Raw genomic sequence first — 17,882 nt, 5'->3', positions numbered from 1 at the left:
CGTGCTACATATTTAACAATGCAATGACAAGATTAATCAAAAATCATGCTCTCATGAAGTATGTCTTTGACACATTGGTGATAAAAATGCTACTCTATGGTGTGGTAACATCTTTAAGTCCATTTGGGAAGAGGTTGAAAATCTCCAAAACCTTTTCTTAAGAAGTTTCTTAAAGTTGGCATAGAAATGTTAACAAATGCTCCTTCTTCATGAGATTAGATCACTTTCCATTAAGATCATGGGCATAGAAAGAGTTGTTGAGTACATGGAGAAGGTCCAAAAAGATTGTGACATTGATTTCCTAAAATTACATTGGAAGCAAGCAAAAAACTGAATACTCCCACATAAGCAAAAATGCGAGTTTTGATGGGTGCAAGTTATGATAAAATGTTTTTGAGAATGGGATGTACCATGATTGTTTCTTACTATTTAGGAGAGATGCAAAGGCTCACGCTTCACACATTGTATTGCATATATTGAGCCAAACCATGAAATCTTCTTCTTCTTTGAATAGACAATTTGCAATCGCCGATACAAGCTAGGCCAAAAACCATCCCTTTGTCCACCCTTTGTACATTGTTTCCATACAACTTAGCTCACATTCTTTTCAAAGTGTGTTATGACACAAACAAAGAGATTAATTGATTGTGCATACTTCTCCTTGAACAAGTTCATGAGTCTAAATATCATACTCCATAACAATGTTCTACCTTTGATCACCATGTCATCAATCTTGACCTATATGTACCCGCATTTATCTTATAATCTCGGTGTGCGTGTACGGTTAATTGTGCCATTATGGTTTAATGTGTTCTGTTTTTCTCCAAAATGAAGCTACTTTCCCATTAGTTAGGAAGGATTATTACAAAAAGACTGCACACGAGGCTTATATACAAATCGAGAAATCTCCCTCCAAACAAGTACAAGAAAATGAGATTAGTTACTTAGCATACCGGGTTGACTACTCAATATAAGCAGATACCTATAGCTAAAAATGGTGCCCGTCAATTTTGGCTAGTATGAGACACCTCCTAGGGCCTACACCGCAGGGACGGCGGCAAGTGACTCGGAAACACACAAACAAAGAGATTAATTAATTGTGCATACTTCTCCTTGAACAAGTTCATGAGTCTAAATATCATACTCCATAACAATGTTCTACCTTTGATCACCACGTCATCAATCTTGACCTATATGTACCCGCATTTATCTTATAATCTCGATGTGCGTGTACGGTTAATTGTGCCATTATGGTTTAATGTGTTCTTTAGTGTGAAGGATTAGTGTTTTCTTAATTTAGAGAATAACAAAGTGGAATGGAAGGATCATCATATCTTTGACCTTTGAATAACACACCCTTTAATGTAATTTTGCCTCATAGAATTCCAACGGTTATTCAACCTTTAGACTTGGTTTCATATTTCAAATTGGCTCTAATACTTGTTGGATATATGATGGATTATCAAGAAAGCATATATTCATATTGTTCTTGTTTTTATTTTAAATCCCACTTCATGATACATCAAATTACTCTCATGGGGAGCAGAGCTCAAACATGAGTGGGCATTGGGATCCTATTCTTGTGTCTTGTGTTCGATGAGGATGTCAAGAGTTGTTTTCTGTATTTTATACTATTCTATTTTGAAAGGATTCGCATCTGTAATATCATATATATAATCAACAAACAATGTTGAAAGAGTTGTTTTCTGTATTTTATACTGTACTATTTTGAAAGGATTCGCATCTATAATATCATATATATAATCAACAAACAATGGTGAAAGACAAAGGCTCGTTTTTTTGAAAGTTGCACATGGACATAAAGAAGAATGAAATGCCACACTATTATATTTCTGTAGTACTTCTTTATGTTTTTACACATCATATGTATATCCTAAATCAATGACAAGAAACAAAAGTCGGTGCTTGTCTCACTTGAAAAGATGTTCCTGTTGAGGGTCTCCATTGGAGGAAGAAATTCTTGCTTATTCCTTCACATAAAATGCATGTGTCACTTGGAACACGTGAACAACTAACTAATGGATAATTGTAGCCAAACATACAAATCAACCACTTGAATTTCGTAGAAAATGAATCTATACAGCATGAGACATTTCACAAAGGCTTCCATTAACTAGTCCCTTTAGAAAAGAAAGTTAAAGAGAGAAAACAATACGTGACGCAGCAACACACTTGATGAAAAGGAGGCGATACATGATATCCAACAATTCACAACCATAAAAAAATGTACATCTGTGCTTTGCTCTCCCTTCTATGACACATTAATTGTGTCCGATGTTAAAATTCATGAATTGTGCTCTTTAAGATATATAGCTTTATTGAAACAAGAGAACATAAGGGGCATGACAAAAAATCTACCTTCCATTTTAAAATATTGGAAAAGTAGGTTATATAACATTTTAAATTTACGTGTATGACCTATAGTGGCCTCATATCATGGATCCAAATTCAAGATGTTAGCTTCCATGTTTAGTAAAACCAACAGGAACCTTGGCCAACTCAAGTATTTATTATGAGTGAATAAAATGTTAGAGGACACAAGTCACGACTCAAATATTGCTTGTTTGGTCTTTCACCTATATAATTAGGATAATTGGAGTTCTTCATACATACTTTTATTAGCTCAAGCAATGGTGACTGGCAGCTTCTCAACCCTTAATCTATTTACAAACTTCAATTCATTAAGTAGGTAATGTAGAACGAGATCTGCAAAGTGGGCCATTATTGTAAAGAAAAATCAGTGATGGATGCGTGATGACATTATTTTTATCGTCAAAAGTATACAACATATTGCATGTACCTACAACGAGATTAACACAATAATTTATAAGATAACAATTATAGATCGAGGAACAACATTGTCTATGAAGCATATAAATGCTGAACTCACTTATTGATATTGGGTAGGTGACCTATTGAATTGAGGTGCCTCCCATTTCTAGACCTTAAAAAGTCTTCAAAGGTTTGACATGTACTCTAGACTATATACATGGATGGACTTACGACCATGCGAATAGTTCTTTTTTTTCTAGAGTAGTCAGACACAATTTAAGCTCCATACGTAAGCGAATTGCATAATGAATACATTTGATCCAGACATCCATTTTACCACTAATCACACAATGAATACATTTGATCCAGAAGTCTGTTTACCACTAATCACATAATGAATACATTTGATCCAGACTTCTATTTATCACATAACGGATACATTTGATCCAGAAGTCTATTTACCACTGGGAGTATAGTCATATGGTATTCATCACTTTGATTTCCGACATGGTTGACACTAGAGTTGAATTTTGGCACAGGAGGGTCACAAAGCGCTTTTATATACAATCTCCGTCAGTTTTCTAGCCAGACCCGGGTTAGGGTTTAGGGTTTAGTAGTGCTTGCATAGAAGACAGTGTAAGGCGATCCTTCCTCGAGTGTGTGCCGAGATGGATTTAGCTCAATTGGTAAGGTTGACCAATGGAGACCAGCAGGTGGTCATGGGTTCAACCCCCTACATTCAACAGAGTGGCATATGGTGAAATAAGAGATATCTATGGAATAATAGAGAGGTGAGAAAATTGGGTCTCGAACCCAAGATGTAGGTAGTGCTAATACAATGTAAAACCACACTTAGGGTAAGCTAATTACAATAAATAAATAAGAGAGAGAGAGAGAGAGAGAGAGAGAGAGAGAGAAAATGAATTTTTGATAATTGTAGAGAAAATGCCCCTGTACAAAAAAAGAGAGAGGGGTACCTTTTGTAATTTCATATTTCTTCATCACCTTCTCTGCTCCTCTAAAGTGAATGAATTATATATTCCCTGCAGAAAGAACCTCGAGTTTGTTCTGTTCTCATTCTTTTTACTTCCATTTCTCAAGCAAGGTATGTTTCCTCTCTCTCTCTCTCTCTCTCTCTCTCTCTCTCTCTCTCTCTCTCTCTCTCTCTGTTTGCCTTTCTTTCTATATATATGCTTTTGGGCTGTCTTTCTTCTCTCTCTCTCTCTCTTGTGTTCTCTTTCTTTATCTGCATTGTGGGTTTTCTCTTCTCTTCTCTTCTTTTCTTTCAATCCCCCTTCATACGAGCATTCCATTCCATTTTTTTTTCACACGCTCCATTTTCTCTAACTGCATCAATCTTTTATCTCTCTCTTTCTTTCCATTTTATATGTGGGTGTGTGTGTTTGTGTATGTTGACTGTATGGTGGAAGAATTAAAAGTAACTTCCTTTTTTGTTCTTCCTATGATTCTTCTGGATTTGTTCAAAAACCTCAGCTTAAATGTAGATCTCTGTTTTCAATAAGAAAATTATTTCTCTTCCCAATTCAAGTTTTATTCATCATCTTGATCATCAGACTTATCCACTCCAGATCATGTATGTATTTATATCTCCTTTTTATCCTCCTAAAATTTGGTCTTGCGCTGTTTTAGCTTACATTTTCATTCTCTGTCAGTTATCTTAGGTTCACATATTGTTTTTTCAATGATGTATATATACATATATGCGGTGGTGATTATTAGTATCCTCGTTCTTTTTCTTCTTATCTCCATAGCTCTTTCACATATTTCTTTGTTTGTAATTCTTGTTGATTGTAACTTTAACATCTCTAGAGTGTTATATGATGTCTCTAAAGTAGCAATACTGCTTCTCTAGTGTACTACGGTTTTTATTTTAGGTTTTTCTGTTTCGATTCAAAGGTTTTTTCTTTTTCCAAGTGTTATATAGTTTCTCATTCTCAATTATTCACTAAAAATCCTCATCTTTATTTGAATATTCAAGTGAATCATATCTGGCTTTCACAAGTCCCTTTATATGCATGGATGGTCTTTACAGAGATCATGACTTAATTCTCTGAAATAAATGCAGGGTCTTCCATATAGTTTTACTGTGTTATATTACATTACCACAAGCATTCAGGTTACGCATATAGTATTTACCAAAGTTAGGTAGGTCAATGAAGTCCTGCCGAACCTACACGATTCGATCCTTTATATTGTATTCCTTTCAAAAACGTGGTGTCTTGAAGGTTAGTTTAAAATTTCGCTTATAGGAACAAAGAACAATGTTGTCTTATTGTCATTAAGTAGTTGACTTAAAATATGAATCCACACTCATGGCTTATCATTCATTGTATTGTTTTCCTTCTAAAAATATGGTATTGTGAAACTTAGTTTATAACAGCAACACACCATTTAGTCTATAGTAATGAAGGACAATGTTGTCTTACTGGCATCAATTAGTTGGCATCTGAATCCACATCCATGGGTTCTCATCATATATTTTTCCTTTCGAAAATATGGTATTGTGAAAAGTTTTGGCGTAAGAGTCAATCTCTTTATCAGGAATTTAAATCATTATGTGACATTTAAAAGAATTAAAATTCAGAAAAGGATATTTTCCTTTCTTTCTTTCATTCAAATGTTTGATCTTCCTCAATCATATATCAAATATCTTCTGTCTTTCAAATGATTCGAAATCCTCGATTAATATCAAGTGTATCCTTTATCAATTCGTTAGGAGATTCCAGGAACACATTGACCTCAAATGATCGGTGACACTTTTTCATTGTAGAACGAGATTTTATTTTTACTTTATTGACCTTTTTCGACATCTTGTACCACTTTCCGTTATTTATAGTACTCTTATATATTTTCTTTGTATATTCTATCTTGTGTCTTAAGTATATGAAAGGCAACATTCAAGTAAAATACCTGGAATACTCATAACTGTAAAACCTGGTGGAAGAAAACATAAACAATAATCACAATTCTCGTGAAAATTAACTTCATTTTTATAATGTTTGGTAAAACAAGCTTTAGGATTCAGGATTTCTAGAATTGTTTTGCTCCACTGTGCATTGGGAGTAATTAGTAATGGTTGGAAGATGATTTTTTTTAAGTGACACAGTTTTGGAAGAATGTGAATTAACTCAGATTTTTTTTTGGAATAAAGACACTGATTTTGAAACTTTAAAGTTTACGGTAAATACCATGTCTCCTGTTCATTGCAGGGATGCCTTGTCTTTTGGGTTGAAGCAAGCAAACCACATTTTCTGATCGAAGTTTTGGGGTTTTATTTGAATACGCATATATGTGGATCATTAGATCTGATGATCTCTAGGAGCTGTGGAAAAAGTCTTAAGGATTCTTTTGCTCTGTTCCATACAAATTTTCCATGGCTGTGCTGAAGCTTGCTGTGGGAGAAACACTAAAGTACTTCCTCAGCAAAGATGTACAGAAATTGCTGAAACGGAAAGACAGTGATGCTGGAGACCGAAGTATGGTTTCTTCTTGGCTACAGTTATTTATGGCTTCTTCATTTGTTAATACTTAATTGATCATCTCTTATCTGCTTCTAAAACGCTACATTGTAGTTTGTGTGCTGATAATTGTATGGTTTCTTTTCCAAGATGAATTCTTGTGTTTCTAATGCTGTTTTTCTTCTTCTTTAAACAGCAAGATCATTGGAGGAGATAAGGTCATCTTTTATGAATGAATTCCTCACTGGTGAAGGCGCTAAACGTCAACAACTACGTTTCTGTGGCCCAAAGATTGCATTATCTTTCAACTTCATCGTTGCAATCGCCATCATTCTTATGAATAAGCTGGTGAGCCTATTACACTGCTTGTTTTTTCATGAAAGGTTCACGCCATTTGCCTGTTCTCTTTTTTGCTCGCGTTGGTTGTTTGATTTTCTATAAGAATGCAAAATTGAGGTTCAAGTTGAAAAAAGAGGGGAGAATGTAAGAAGTAGATATAGACATGATAATGGTCTCAACTTTCACCAAATAGATTCCAAATTTGATAATTTCCTTAACCCCTGCCTTCTTTCATTAGATCGAGTTGCTTTTTTCAATCTCCTGATGATTACCAAGTGTTCTCGTGAAAAAGGTGAGGGACCCGTAATATCTTGGTCAAACAGTCCGGCTAATCCATGTGCATAATGTGTGTTTTTGACATTGATCATATATATGTTTTGAATATGAAATGTTCATTAGGCAATATTTGAATGATTGCCATGACAAATGTTCTCAAGCACAATAGCAAATATTCTTAAATAGTAAAAAGGTGCACCAGGTGGTTGTAACATTTTTAAACGGGTTTCTATGAATATGAATAATGCATTTTGGACTATTTATGCTACATTGCGCTAGTATTAGTGTGGCACTTTTATCTTTATGATTATAGTACATAATAAATTAATATATCTGGATACAGAATGTATACATATTCGGACCTATGATTGGGAATAGTTTATTCTTGTCTTTTGCAGTTATTAGGCAAGGTGGGATTCAACTATCCTATAGCTCTTACAGTTATCCATTATGGGGTGAGCTGGGCTCTGATGGCTGTCCTCAATGTATTCTCTTTGATTCCTGCAGCTCCATCATCCAAGACCCCTTTTATCTCTCTTCTATCCCTTGGTGTAGTAATGTCATTTGCTAGTGGGCTTGCGAACGTAAGCTTAAAGCATAACAGGTGAAATCTACCCACCATGATTAAAAGTACTGGATCATGTTTCTGTTTAAGACTACAATATTTCTTACTTTAGTGATTTTCATGCACTACAAAGAAGGATAACTCTTACATTGATCTCCACTAAGACAAATTTCTCCTGATGTTAAATATCCAGTGTAGGATTCTATCAGATGGCAAAAATTGCTGTCACTCCAACAATTGTATTCACTGAATTAGTAATTTTTGGGAAACGTGTTTCCTTCCAAAAGGTAAAAAGACTCATTATTATTTTAAATCTATGTAGGGCAAAAACTCCCAAAATTCTCCTAAATCTGCAAGAATATCCCTAAATTTGCAAAAGATACCAAAAGACCAAAATTTGCAGAAGGTACCAACATTTTGTACTCCAGCAGAGGGTTTTTCTGGTAAATTTTGAAAAACTTAGGGTTATTCTTGTAATTACCTGATATGTATTAGTTAACCAATTATCTAAGCTTAACTGGATTTGGATCTATGGCCTCAGGCACTCTCATTGATGGTGGTTTCTTTCGGTGTTGCGATTGCGACTGTAACTGACCTTGATTTCAATTTCTTTGGTGCCTTAGTTGCAATTGCTTGGATTGCTCCTAGTGCTGCCAATAAAATTTTATGGTCTAGCTTGCAGCAGCAGGGGAATTGGACAGCACTTGGGTAAGTCAAAAAATGAAGAATAAACTCGAAGCTTTGTTTATGTTTCTTTTTTGTAAGATTGTCTTGAGGTCTATATGTGTGCACGTTTATTTTTAATTCTTGAATGTTTTGTATGTTTTGAAACTGTGTGTGAATTGAAAGTACTTTCTTATGTAGTTTGAGGATCTGGAGTAGGTACAGATTGGAAATTCTTTTTTGTTTTCAAGTTCTGGACAGATTGTCATTTTTTGAAGTGTTTTTAATCTTCTGGTATATATCAGCTTAATGTGGAAGACGACACCAATCACATTTGTATCACTCATAGCTCTAATGCCTTGTTTGGATCCGCCGGGTCTTCTCACATTCAATTGGAACCTCACAAATACGATGGCAATCTTTCTATCTGCCTTCTTTGGTTTTCTGCTGCAATGGTCTGGGGCTCTAGCATTAGGGTAAGCTGTGTACATAAATCTCAAGATCCTATCTGCATGTATCTATATATTTAGTTCTATATTTATTTTTAGATGTGTGTGTGTGTATACACACATACCAATACACATATATACATGTACATGTCTGTATGATTGGCCATATATGTTTAGTCTGAAGATGACTATATTTATTAGTCCTTTTGGCAAATGGGGTTTCCATGGGAAACATATTGTATTGCGAAATAAAATTATTGCATGCATGCATACATACATACTGAAAAAAATTATGCATGCATGGATGTATGTACATATCTACATATACATTTGCCAAATATGTATGTATCTTTGTCACTACATATACATTTGCCAAATATGTATGTATCTCTTGCTACATATGTATGCATATTTTCTGTGTATGTATGCGAATCTCTTGACATATGTATAGAGTGTATACACGTATGTGTGTATCTATATGGATATATCATATATATATATATATATATGCATGCATGTATGCCACATGTATGTATGAAGGTATATATGATTTTGCGATGCATATTTAATATATACTGGTTTTTAATATTCTCCATTATCTTGTCAGTGCAACATCGGCCATTTCACATGTAGTGCTTGGGCAATTCAAGACTTGTGTGATCCTTCTTGGAGGGTTCCTTCTCTTTCAGGCAAACCCAGGTCCCAAGAGCATTTGTGGAGCGACAATGGCCTTGTCAGGAATGGCCATGTACACATTCTTAAACCTTCAACATGAAGGAAGTGATGTCAACACAAAGCAAAGTTCACAGAAACCACTGGGTTTTTCTAACCTAAAACCTCATTCCAAGGTGAATAAATCATTCTTGGAAAGTAGTGAGACGAAAGAGGCCACTAACTCTGTATGAAAATGGACTACTGTCCATGACTTGTGACATACCTTGTATCTCTTGATGAGAAGTGAAAAGGAAGAAGAAAAGACACCTTACTATATTCCAAATAGTATTTATGCTATTTGTGATGGATTAGGTGATAAGGAGGAATGGAAGGAGCAAAAATTATATGAGAGTGCCCTAGTAAAATGCTTATTTATGGCATGTTCTATGGGAATGCATATTCCAAGTAAAAAGATTTATAGTTATATTGAAACCAAACACGATATTTTATTCATCAAAGTTGTGATGTCACAATTTGGCATTCAAAGAATGAAGTCTTCATGGTGAGTTCAATAATAATACACCATTTGGGAAACTGTTGACATATTAGCATTGCATAACCCAAAATTATATCTAAACTTCTTTGATGAGCTAGTTGGCATGGTTGCAAATGTTTGGTAGATTTTGGGTTTAGGATCTTTTAAGTGCTATTTTTTCAACTGATCGAAGGCGTGGCTGTTGATACTTGCATCACACGGAGTTCTTTGTACAATGACATCAATTCTTGAAGGCATACAATATCTTTATCATTTGGTATGTTTATAGTTAATCATGTGAGTTCCTTTCATAGTGTGATCGAAATTAGTCTTGTCTTAGTTAATATTACTCTTCCTTTGTGAATGTTAACAAAGCTTGAGCCTAAGTAGAAGAAATGAGGGGATCCTACCAATAAGGATGAGGTAGTTGTGAGAATCCAACATCGAGCATTCAAAGAAGCTTTGACAAATTGCCATCATTCAGTTACGATTGATTTTTATGACCTTGCTGTGTCCAAAGTGGATTTATGGATATACTATAAAGGTTACAACTCTAGCAAAAACATCATCCTCAACATTTTATGATATCTTTGGCCAATGCTTGCAGCTCAAGAGTAATCAATCTTGGCATAGTTTGTATACAAACCATTATGTCCATTGCATTTGGTTTTCTTATTATTCTCTCTTGTGTTGTTTCCTTTTCCTCATAAAATATACAAGTCTTTTTTCGTTCACATTTTAATTAGATCAATATCAAAAGTTGTAGGAAATTTGTACATTATGTGTATGTGTGCTCAGTTAGTAAACTTGAGTTGCGAATCAATATATCATGTTTCTTATTAGCCTTGATTATATATGACAAGTTTTGCCTTGATGCATTTCAATGAAGGATTGATCATACAAGCACGTCGATGAATTTCTAGTTCAAGGATTTCATAGTGTGGAACAAGTGGTAACCTTAAAACAATGAAATACATGTGTGATGTAGCATGATAATGTGTACCGCCATTTTCCACAAAAGGGATTTTGGCAATTCCAAAATAAGGAATGTAGCAAATGCATTCCAATTAGGCTTTGTCCCTCACAAAGAAATATTTATGCTATCATTTAGGGGTTAACAAAATTGCATACATTGTCATGCTCTTGGGAACAAAGAAGAAGCTTAATAGAGTTCTATGCCCTTCATAGTGTTTGCAAGTATATATTGAAACTTGAAAGCAGAATGCCTTACAATCACCTCGTCCATCAACTGGGAAATCAAACATTGACCATAACAAACCACAAATATAATTTTCTATTGTCTATCTAGAAAGGGTTTGCACCATGGCAGTGTGAAAAGAAATTCTGAAAGTACAAGCAGAGTAAAAGAAAGGGACATGCAAACATGATTGCGTGTTTTACTCAATCAAACTAGAATGTCTACACATGAAGGAGTGAAGTACTCAACATAGACCTAAGATTGATCTATATTGCAACTACATTGATACTGAACGTTGGGGAAATTCCCAAGGTGAATGGTTAAGGCCCATGCTTACATCCATGTTGAAGAGACTGAGATGTACCATCGCACTGATGCACTGATGCACTGATGCATTCAAAATAGAAATTCAAGTAGGAAAAGAGGATGTGACTATGTCTCATTGCTTTTATATGAGGACATCATGTGTCGTTTCCAATAATTAAGGTTGTACAAGCTTCCAATAATTATGTGACTATGCCCATGCTTACATTCAAGCACCCATGTTGAAGAGAGTGAGATGTGCCATCGCAATGATGCACTCATGCATTCAAAATAGAAAATCAAGTAGGAAAAGAGAATGTGACTATGTCTCATTGCTTTTATATGAGGACATCATACATCGTTTCCAATAATTAAGGTTGTACAAGCTTTCAAAAACCGTTTTCAATAACACAATGCACATGTTCTTTGCTTGTCTCCTTCACCACAAAAAACTCATGCGAGGTAACATTGTTTTATTGCTTTCTTTTTGTAAAATTCCCCACCTACAGTTTGGGGAAGTGCTTTGTATTAATTAATTAGTCCCATCCATCAAATTTGGCCCCCCATGGGCCTTACATATAATCATCTCTCAAAGTTTTACATTAACTGTAAATGTCCTTCAAACTTGTAGTGTATCCTAATTTTGAGGTTAATACAAAAGACAATAATCCCATTTACAAACTCTCAATGCCTAGTAGGAACACTATGAAGAATGATATATGACAAAACATTGTGCATATGTGCACTACCATACAAGATGAGAATTGAAGCAATGAAATTGAAGAAAAGTTGAGAATCACCCAAAACACTGAGGACGATTAACCTCCTTTCTTGACAACATCAGAACAAACTATGTGAGTAAACTTCTAAGAGTGTGGATCAACTCACTACCTATGATAGCTAAGTCCACTAACGCAGATTATGTCTCATTAGAAAGTATATGAGAGTGTTGATTCTTCATAATAGTACAGAGTGCAATACTTAAAATTGTGCCAAAAATATTAATGCAACATAACTTGAGTGCCTCTCGAATTCCCTATAGTTGTGGCATAAATGAGGTGTATGGTAACTCACATTTTAGAGAGAGAGAGTGAAAGAGATATTGAGAGCTTGTGAGGGTAGAAGCATGATAATAGTACTCAAGATGGACATTACAATAGAATCTTGTTTGATTGTTCAAAGCGTGTAGCCACATGTAGTTGGTGTATTTTCTTAAGGGAGCTCAAGTGCTTAATAAAAATGATATATATGTCTCTATAAAGCAAAGGTAGGAATGTCTGATTGGAGGGGATTAGAGCATGTTGTATATGAATGTGCGCAAGAGAGAGTTCATAAGGTTGTTTGATGAAGACTAGGGGTTTATATGTTCAACTTTTAAATTTCCACAATTGCATTGATTAAATTAGCTAATTGTGCACTCAAATAGTAGTAAATCACATGTTCGACAATTACATGTTGGAGTGTCATCTAAGAAATTAGCAAAAACAAACTACTTTGAGAGATTTGAACCCATTTCATGGGTTTATTAAAACCTTGGGTTACTCCTATACATGATTGTAACATGAATATAAAAAATGGTGTGAGAAAATATTAAAGTATCAAAAACCCACAAGATGTAATGGGTATGTGAGTGGCATTCTCCTCAAGCCTCGTAGAGAAATCGGATTTGAACTTAAATTTTTTGGAAAAAAAGAACTTAAATGTCTCTGCATTTGAATAGATATAATACTTTGTTTAAAAAGACAAAGCGGAGGGAGATTATCATAACAATATTAATCTTGGAAATATTTTAACCACAATTTCATTCTCGATCGTAATCCTTGAATATCTAACGTTCATTGACCAAAGAAGACAACTGATTTGGGGTTCAGTTTGATACTCATGGTGTCATCTACAAATTGAACTTTCAAACAAGTTAAAGATAGATAGATAAATTTTATTATTGCCTTGGCAAGTCAATTATGATGTGTGGGAACCTAAGGGAGGGAGAGCCACTTAAAACGATACACATAGTGTCACCTACTAATCTTGCATCGTATTGATGAATATTGCTAACAAGGTTATAATTTTGGATCAATAATGTTATATTGTGTGATAATGAAGAAACTTATGGCTGGCAATATTATAAAGGATTTATATTTATTGCAAGCATTGATATTCTAAAAGTATCTTGGTGCTTTGAGATTTCATGAAATATATTTTATGATCTTAAAAGTGTCTTGGGGATCAATCATACTTTTATTTACACGAATACCCGTGAGATATGCCTACCTGGCTTGTTTAAGGATTTAAAAAAATGAATTGATGATGTAATTTATTGTTGGATAAATTTGCAAGATTATATTTCGGATTTGGAAAAAAGAGTATTGATGATGCAAATCTTCGTTGACTAAATATGAAGGATTATAAATACAATCAAAGTTCTAAAACGCAGGCCTTTTGTTGCATGCTCATACATGGCTTGTTCTAATGGAAAGTTGAAACTTATTGAGGTTGTACATAGTGTTTGACAAAGAAATTTACTTATGGATGATATTATATGTTCCATAATCAATATAGAACCGTATAATTGTTTTTACTTGAAAAGTAATGTTGGTTTACTACAGATATATGTCACTTATGTAGGACTTGCCATGAGCCTTCTCATCATCTTTTAGTATGTAAATAAGTTACATAAGAGTCAAAGTGCATATTGAAATTCTCTTTAAACCTATCATCGTGATGTTAATAGTTCTAAATCTTGTGATTTGTGGCCCTAAATGAGTTCAAATATTAAGCAATGGCATAGTCATTATAAAAATTCTTTGTATTTTTTAATTTTGTGATCATGCACATATCAATAATAGTTTGCACCTATCTTAGGAGAAAGGTACCATGTTTATTTTTACATAATGTGAAGCATTTTTATTCGTATTATAAGGACCATATTGATGGTTTTAGTAATTGACCAAAGCCTATGGTGTTATTTCAACAGTTTTTGTGCCTACTTAGACCTAAAAGCACTTTGCTCCCTTGTAGGTTAGCTAGAGTTGAACCTAGATTTGAAGACAATGTACTCAACTTCCCTTGTGCCAAAGTCCGAAGTGTGAACACTTTCATAGCAATTAGTGTATTCCTTAAACCTTTGGCAACAAACTTGAGCTCAAATCTCTCCTAGTCCAAAGTTCAAGGTCTCAACACCTTCATAAAATAACGGTTAGTAACATAGAAGGATATTTTTTGTTCAAACCATAACAAACCCATGGACTTCGACGCAAGGAACCAATCCCTAATAATTGCCAAATATCTTTAGCACATGAGGTAGCATATAACATCACCATCTTCGATAATTTAAGAGATCTTGGACATTAGTAAGATAGTGTTTTTATTTTCAGAGTGGCATGTATAATTTACGAGATCTCCCACCAAGGAGGAAATAGTAAGATAATGCTTTGTAAAAGCATGGCAAAACATCCTGAGATAGGAGTGCGTGTATTTTTTTTTCCGGAGGGGATAATGATAACGAAGGGATATTAATAGGAAGGAGATCTTCTTCTTCTTCTTTTGCCAAGGAGGAAAAGAAGGTGACAATGATGATGACAATATATGCAAGATGTTGTTTATGTGGAAAGGTGTTAAAAAGGGGAGAGATATGGGGAGAGGATCAAAGAGTGATGTCAAGTAAGAAAGTAGTAGTTAAGAGGAAGCATATGAGGGCATTATTGTGAAGGATTTGATGACATTTTGGTAGGAAAAAAAGGATTTTGTTCTTGGAAGTGTGGTTGTCAAACAAAATCCCTAAAGCTAAGGAAAAGGAGGGGGGGGGGGGGTTTAGAATGAAGATAGATAGAGATATTATTTGAGTCTTTTTTTTCTCTCTCTCAAAAGCATAAATGCTTAGATTGATAAGAGGAGATACTAGAGGTTTCTCAAATCTTATGATTACCAACACTCTCGTCTTTCTTCGAAGCAAAGTCTAGGAGCTCAAAATGATATTGAGAGAGAATGTGTGCGTACATGACAATTCTGACCATAGACGAGACAACGCCCGACTTTGTGGAGACCATGTGGTCATCATTTCGGTACATTGATATGGCATGTATATTCCTAAAAGTGTGGGAACAAGAAACAAACTTGAGAGAGAGAGTGATTTGTGTGTGTGTGTGTGTTCATGACCAATTGTGGCATATTTGAGATGCTTGTATCAATTGTATGAAGAGCACAAGGTCATGACTCATTAGGTTGGATACAAGAATCTGGCATGTAGTTTTCCAAAATGCGGGAGCTCAACAAGAGAGAGAGAGAGAGAATTCGCATGGTTGATCGAGTACTTGGCAATTGTGTGTGGGTTTATTATGTTTGGTACACACAAATATGTGTAAGTTTCTAAGAGAAAAGGCGATGTTCTAGAGAGGCACGAGAAAGGGATAAAAAGGAGACTTGAACTGCACGCAACAAACACATGGAAGCTCTCACATGGGTTCGATCAATAAGCCAATGTATGAATGAAGTTTATGAGAGTGATGTTGGGCGGCATGCCCATTCTTCTAATTAGCAATGGCGAAGTTCCAAGGCCATTCTTTTATTCTGGACAATGAATGAGGAGCTCCAAGACCTCTCTTTTCTCTTCCTTAGTCGAAGGAGTTCTTGGGTACCTTCTCTCTTGGGGCACATCATAAACAAACAAGGCTAATAAAATTAAAATAAAAAAACAATCAAATAATCAAAGAAACAAATAAATAAATAGATAAAACAAATATAAACAAACAAACAAATAATACTATAAATAATTAAATAAACGAATAATTAGATAAATCATTAAATAAACAAATAATTAAATAAACAAATAATTAGATAAATAAATAAATAGAGTTAAATGATGCATTTCCGGGTCTCCCTACGTGGGGATGATGACGCGGGGATGACGTCATCGGCATGTTTCAACGAATAAAATAGCAGCGCGGATCCCGATGAAGATTGTTTTCTTTGCGCGGAGACCCGGGTGACGTCATCTCGACGCAGACCAGTACGGAATGACGTCATGAAGGATGCGTCTCATTTAAAATTTTCTTTCTCTTTTGTGTTTTTTGGATGCTTTTTGCTTTTTGCTTTCTTGGCTTTTGTCTTGTTGTTGTTTCTTGCCTTTTTGCGTTTTGCCTTCTTGGCCATGTATTTCCTTCTCTCTTTCTTTTTTGCGTTTTGCCTTCCTTGGTTGTTGCTTTTTTGCTTTTTTGCTTTTTGCTTTTCTGCCTTTGCGCCGGATGCTTTCTCCGTATGCAACATAGTCCTATGATATGATGTGAATCATTACATTTGCTTGAGATTATTGTTATAATGTCTTGACTCGTAACATAGTTAGCTTCAAAATATGTTAACGCCTTCACATCGTTTTCCTATGAAATGCACATAATATTGGCATCCTCCGATCCAAGACTTTATGTATTTATCGTTTACATACCGAAGAAGTATGCAATACTTCATTATAAAGGATCATTGAAATTTGAGATTATGTTGTTTTTTTTCTTTGTTACACAACACATATGCGAAATTTTGCTTTTTGGTCTTGTCAAATCCGTCGTTCTTGTAGGGAAATTCGTTTCTCTAATCTACATTCTACACTTGATCAGAATTTTATGTCTGAGCCTAGATTTCAATGACTACAATAGAACTACTTTGACATGGTTCTCTCCTTATGCGTCATCAATCACACGCACACGCACACGCACACACTCCCCAACCATACAACAATTCTTTTTTGCAAACGTAATAATCCATTATGAGCCTAGATTTTAACGACTAAGATAGAACTAGTTTGAAATGGTTCTCTCTCTCACTCACTCCACACACATTTCCCAACCACATCAAAAAAATTGTGAATGTAATTCCAATGTGATCCATTGCATATATCTTATCATTCGCGGATTCACAGATTATGATGCTCCCCTATCTCTTATCATCTATTGCAAGAAAGTTTTGAGTGTATTATCCTCCCAGTTTTATAGTGTTCTTTGAGGAATCCTATAATTATCGACATGAGTTGGCTTACATTTAGTGGGTGCGAAGTGATTACATATTGCTCTCTTTATATGTTGTGCAACGACATAGGGAAAGGAGCCTATCTTTTCACAAGGGAAAATACCAAAAATTCTTGTGTACACTCTAAGTCTCTAATCTATGTAACTTATTGATTGAGTGCAAGGGGCAACCACGTTAAGTTTAAACACCTTCAAAAACATTCCAAACAAATTTTGTTATTTACGTAGAGAGAACGTTACACACAAAGTGCATGGCATGCCTTCAATTATAGCGTATTCACACAAAGTTTTTATGGAAGTTTGCCCTCCCTCATTTCTCTCATTTATGAGCATTGTGCAAGACCCAATTGTGTTAAGTTACCACATGAACACATCTCAAATATGATCGCTTGAAAAGTTTCCTACATGAGGCTTGCATTAGATATCCAAAGGGATGTGGGAGAACACTTAATGGTAAAAGTACACAATATTCTCTTTAATCATGAGAATGTTTTGGCGGTTTTGTAGAGGCAACGAAGTTTATTACCTCCAAAGGTAGAGTTGCAGAAATATATTCACTCTAGTTATCTATTGGAGGGATTAAGGGGATTACACTTTGATTGTTATGATTGAAA

At 34.9% G+C, this 17,882-nt stretch overlaps 1 protein-coding gene across 2 annotated transcripts; it reads left to right on the top strand.

Moving 5' to 3' along the window:
• Nucleotides 1-3,832: 3,832 nt before the first annotated feature.
• Nucleotides 3,833-9,812, top strand: LOC147858728 (Nucleotide/sugar transporter family protein). Of its 2 annotated transcripts, XM_087326094.1 has the most exons (8): nt 3,833-3,898; nt 6,024-6,290; nt 6,469-6,620; nt 7,286-7,491; nt 7,646-7,739; nt 7,994-8,160; nt 8,421-8,591; nt 9,172-9,812. In XM_087326094.1, the coding sequence occupies exons 2-8, from the start codon at nt 6,188-6,190 to the stop codon at nt 9,467-9,469; spliced, it is 1,191 nt and encodes a 396-aa protein (XP_087182220.1). In that variant the 5' UTR covers nt 3,833-3,898; nt 6,024-6,187; the 3' UTR covers nt 9,470-9,812. The 2 variants fall into 2 exon arrangements, with proteins under 2 accessions (XP_087182220.1, XP_087182221.1); XM_087326095.1 differs by lacking the exon at nt 9,172-9,812 and having other exon boundaries at nt 8,421-8,595.
• The last annotated feature ends 8,070 nt before the right edge of the window (nt 9,813-17,882 follow it).

This window comes from Azolla caroliniana, unplaced genomic scaffold (genome assembly GCF_043228905.1).
Source record: "Azolla caroliniana isolate FFs.n. ecotype wild unplaced genomic scaffold, voAzoCaro1.0.p SCAF_10, whole genome shotgun sequence".
NCBI lineage: Eukaryota > Viridiplantae > Streptophyta > Polypodiopsida > Salviniales > Salviniaceae > Azolla > Azolla caroliniana.
This window is presented reverse-complemented; position numbering and strand designations above follow the sequence as displayed.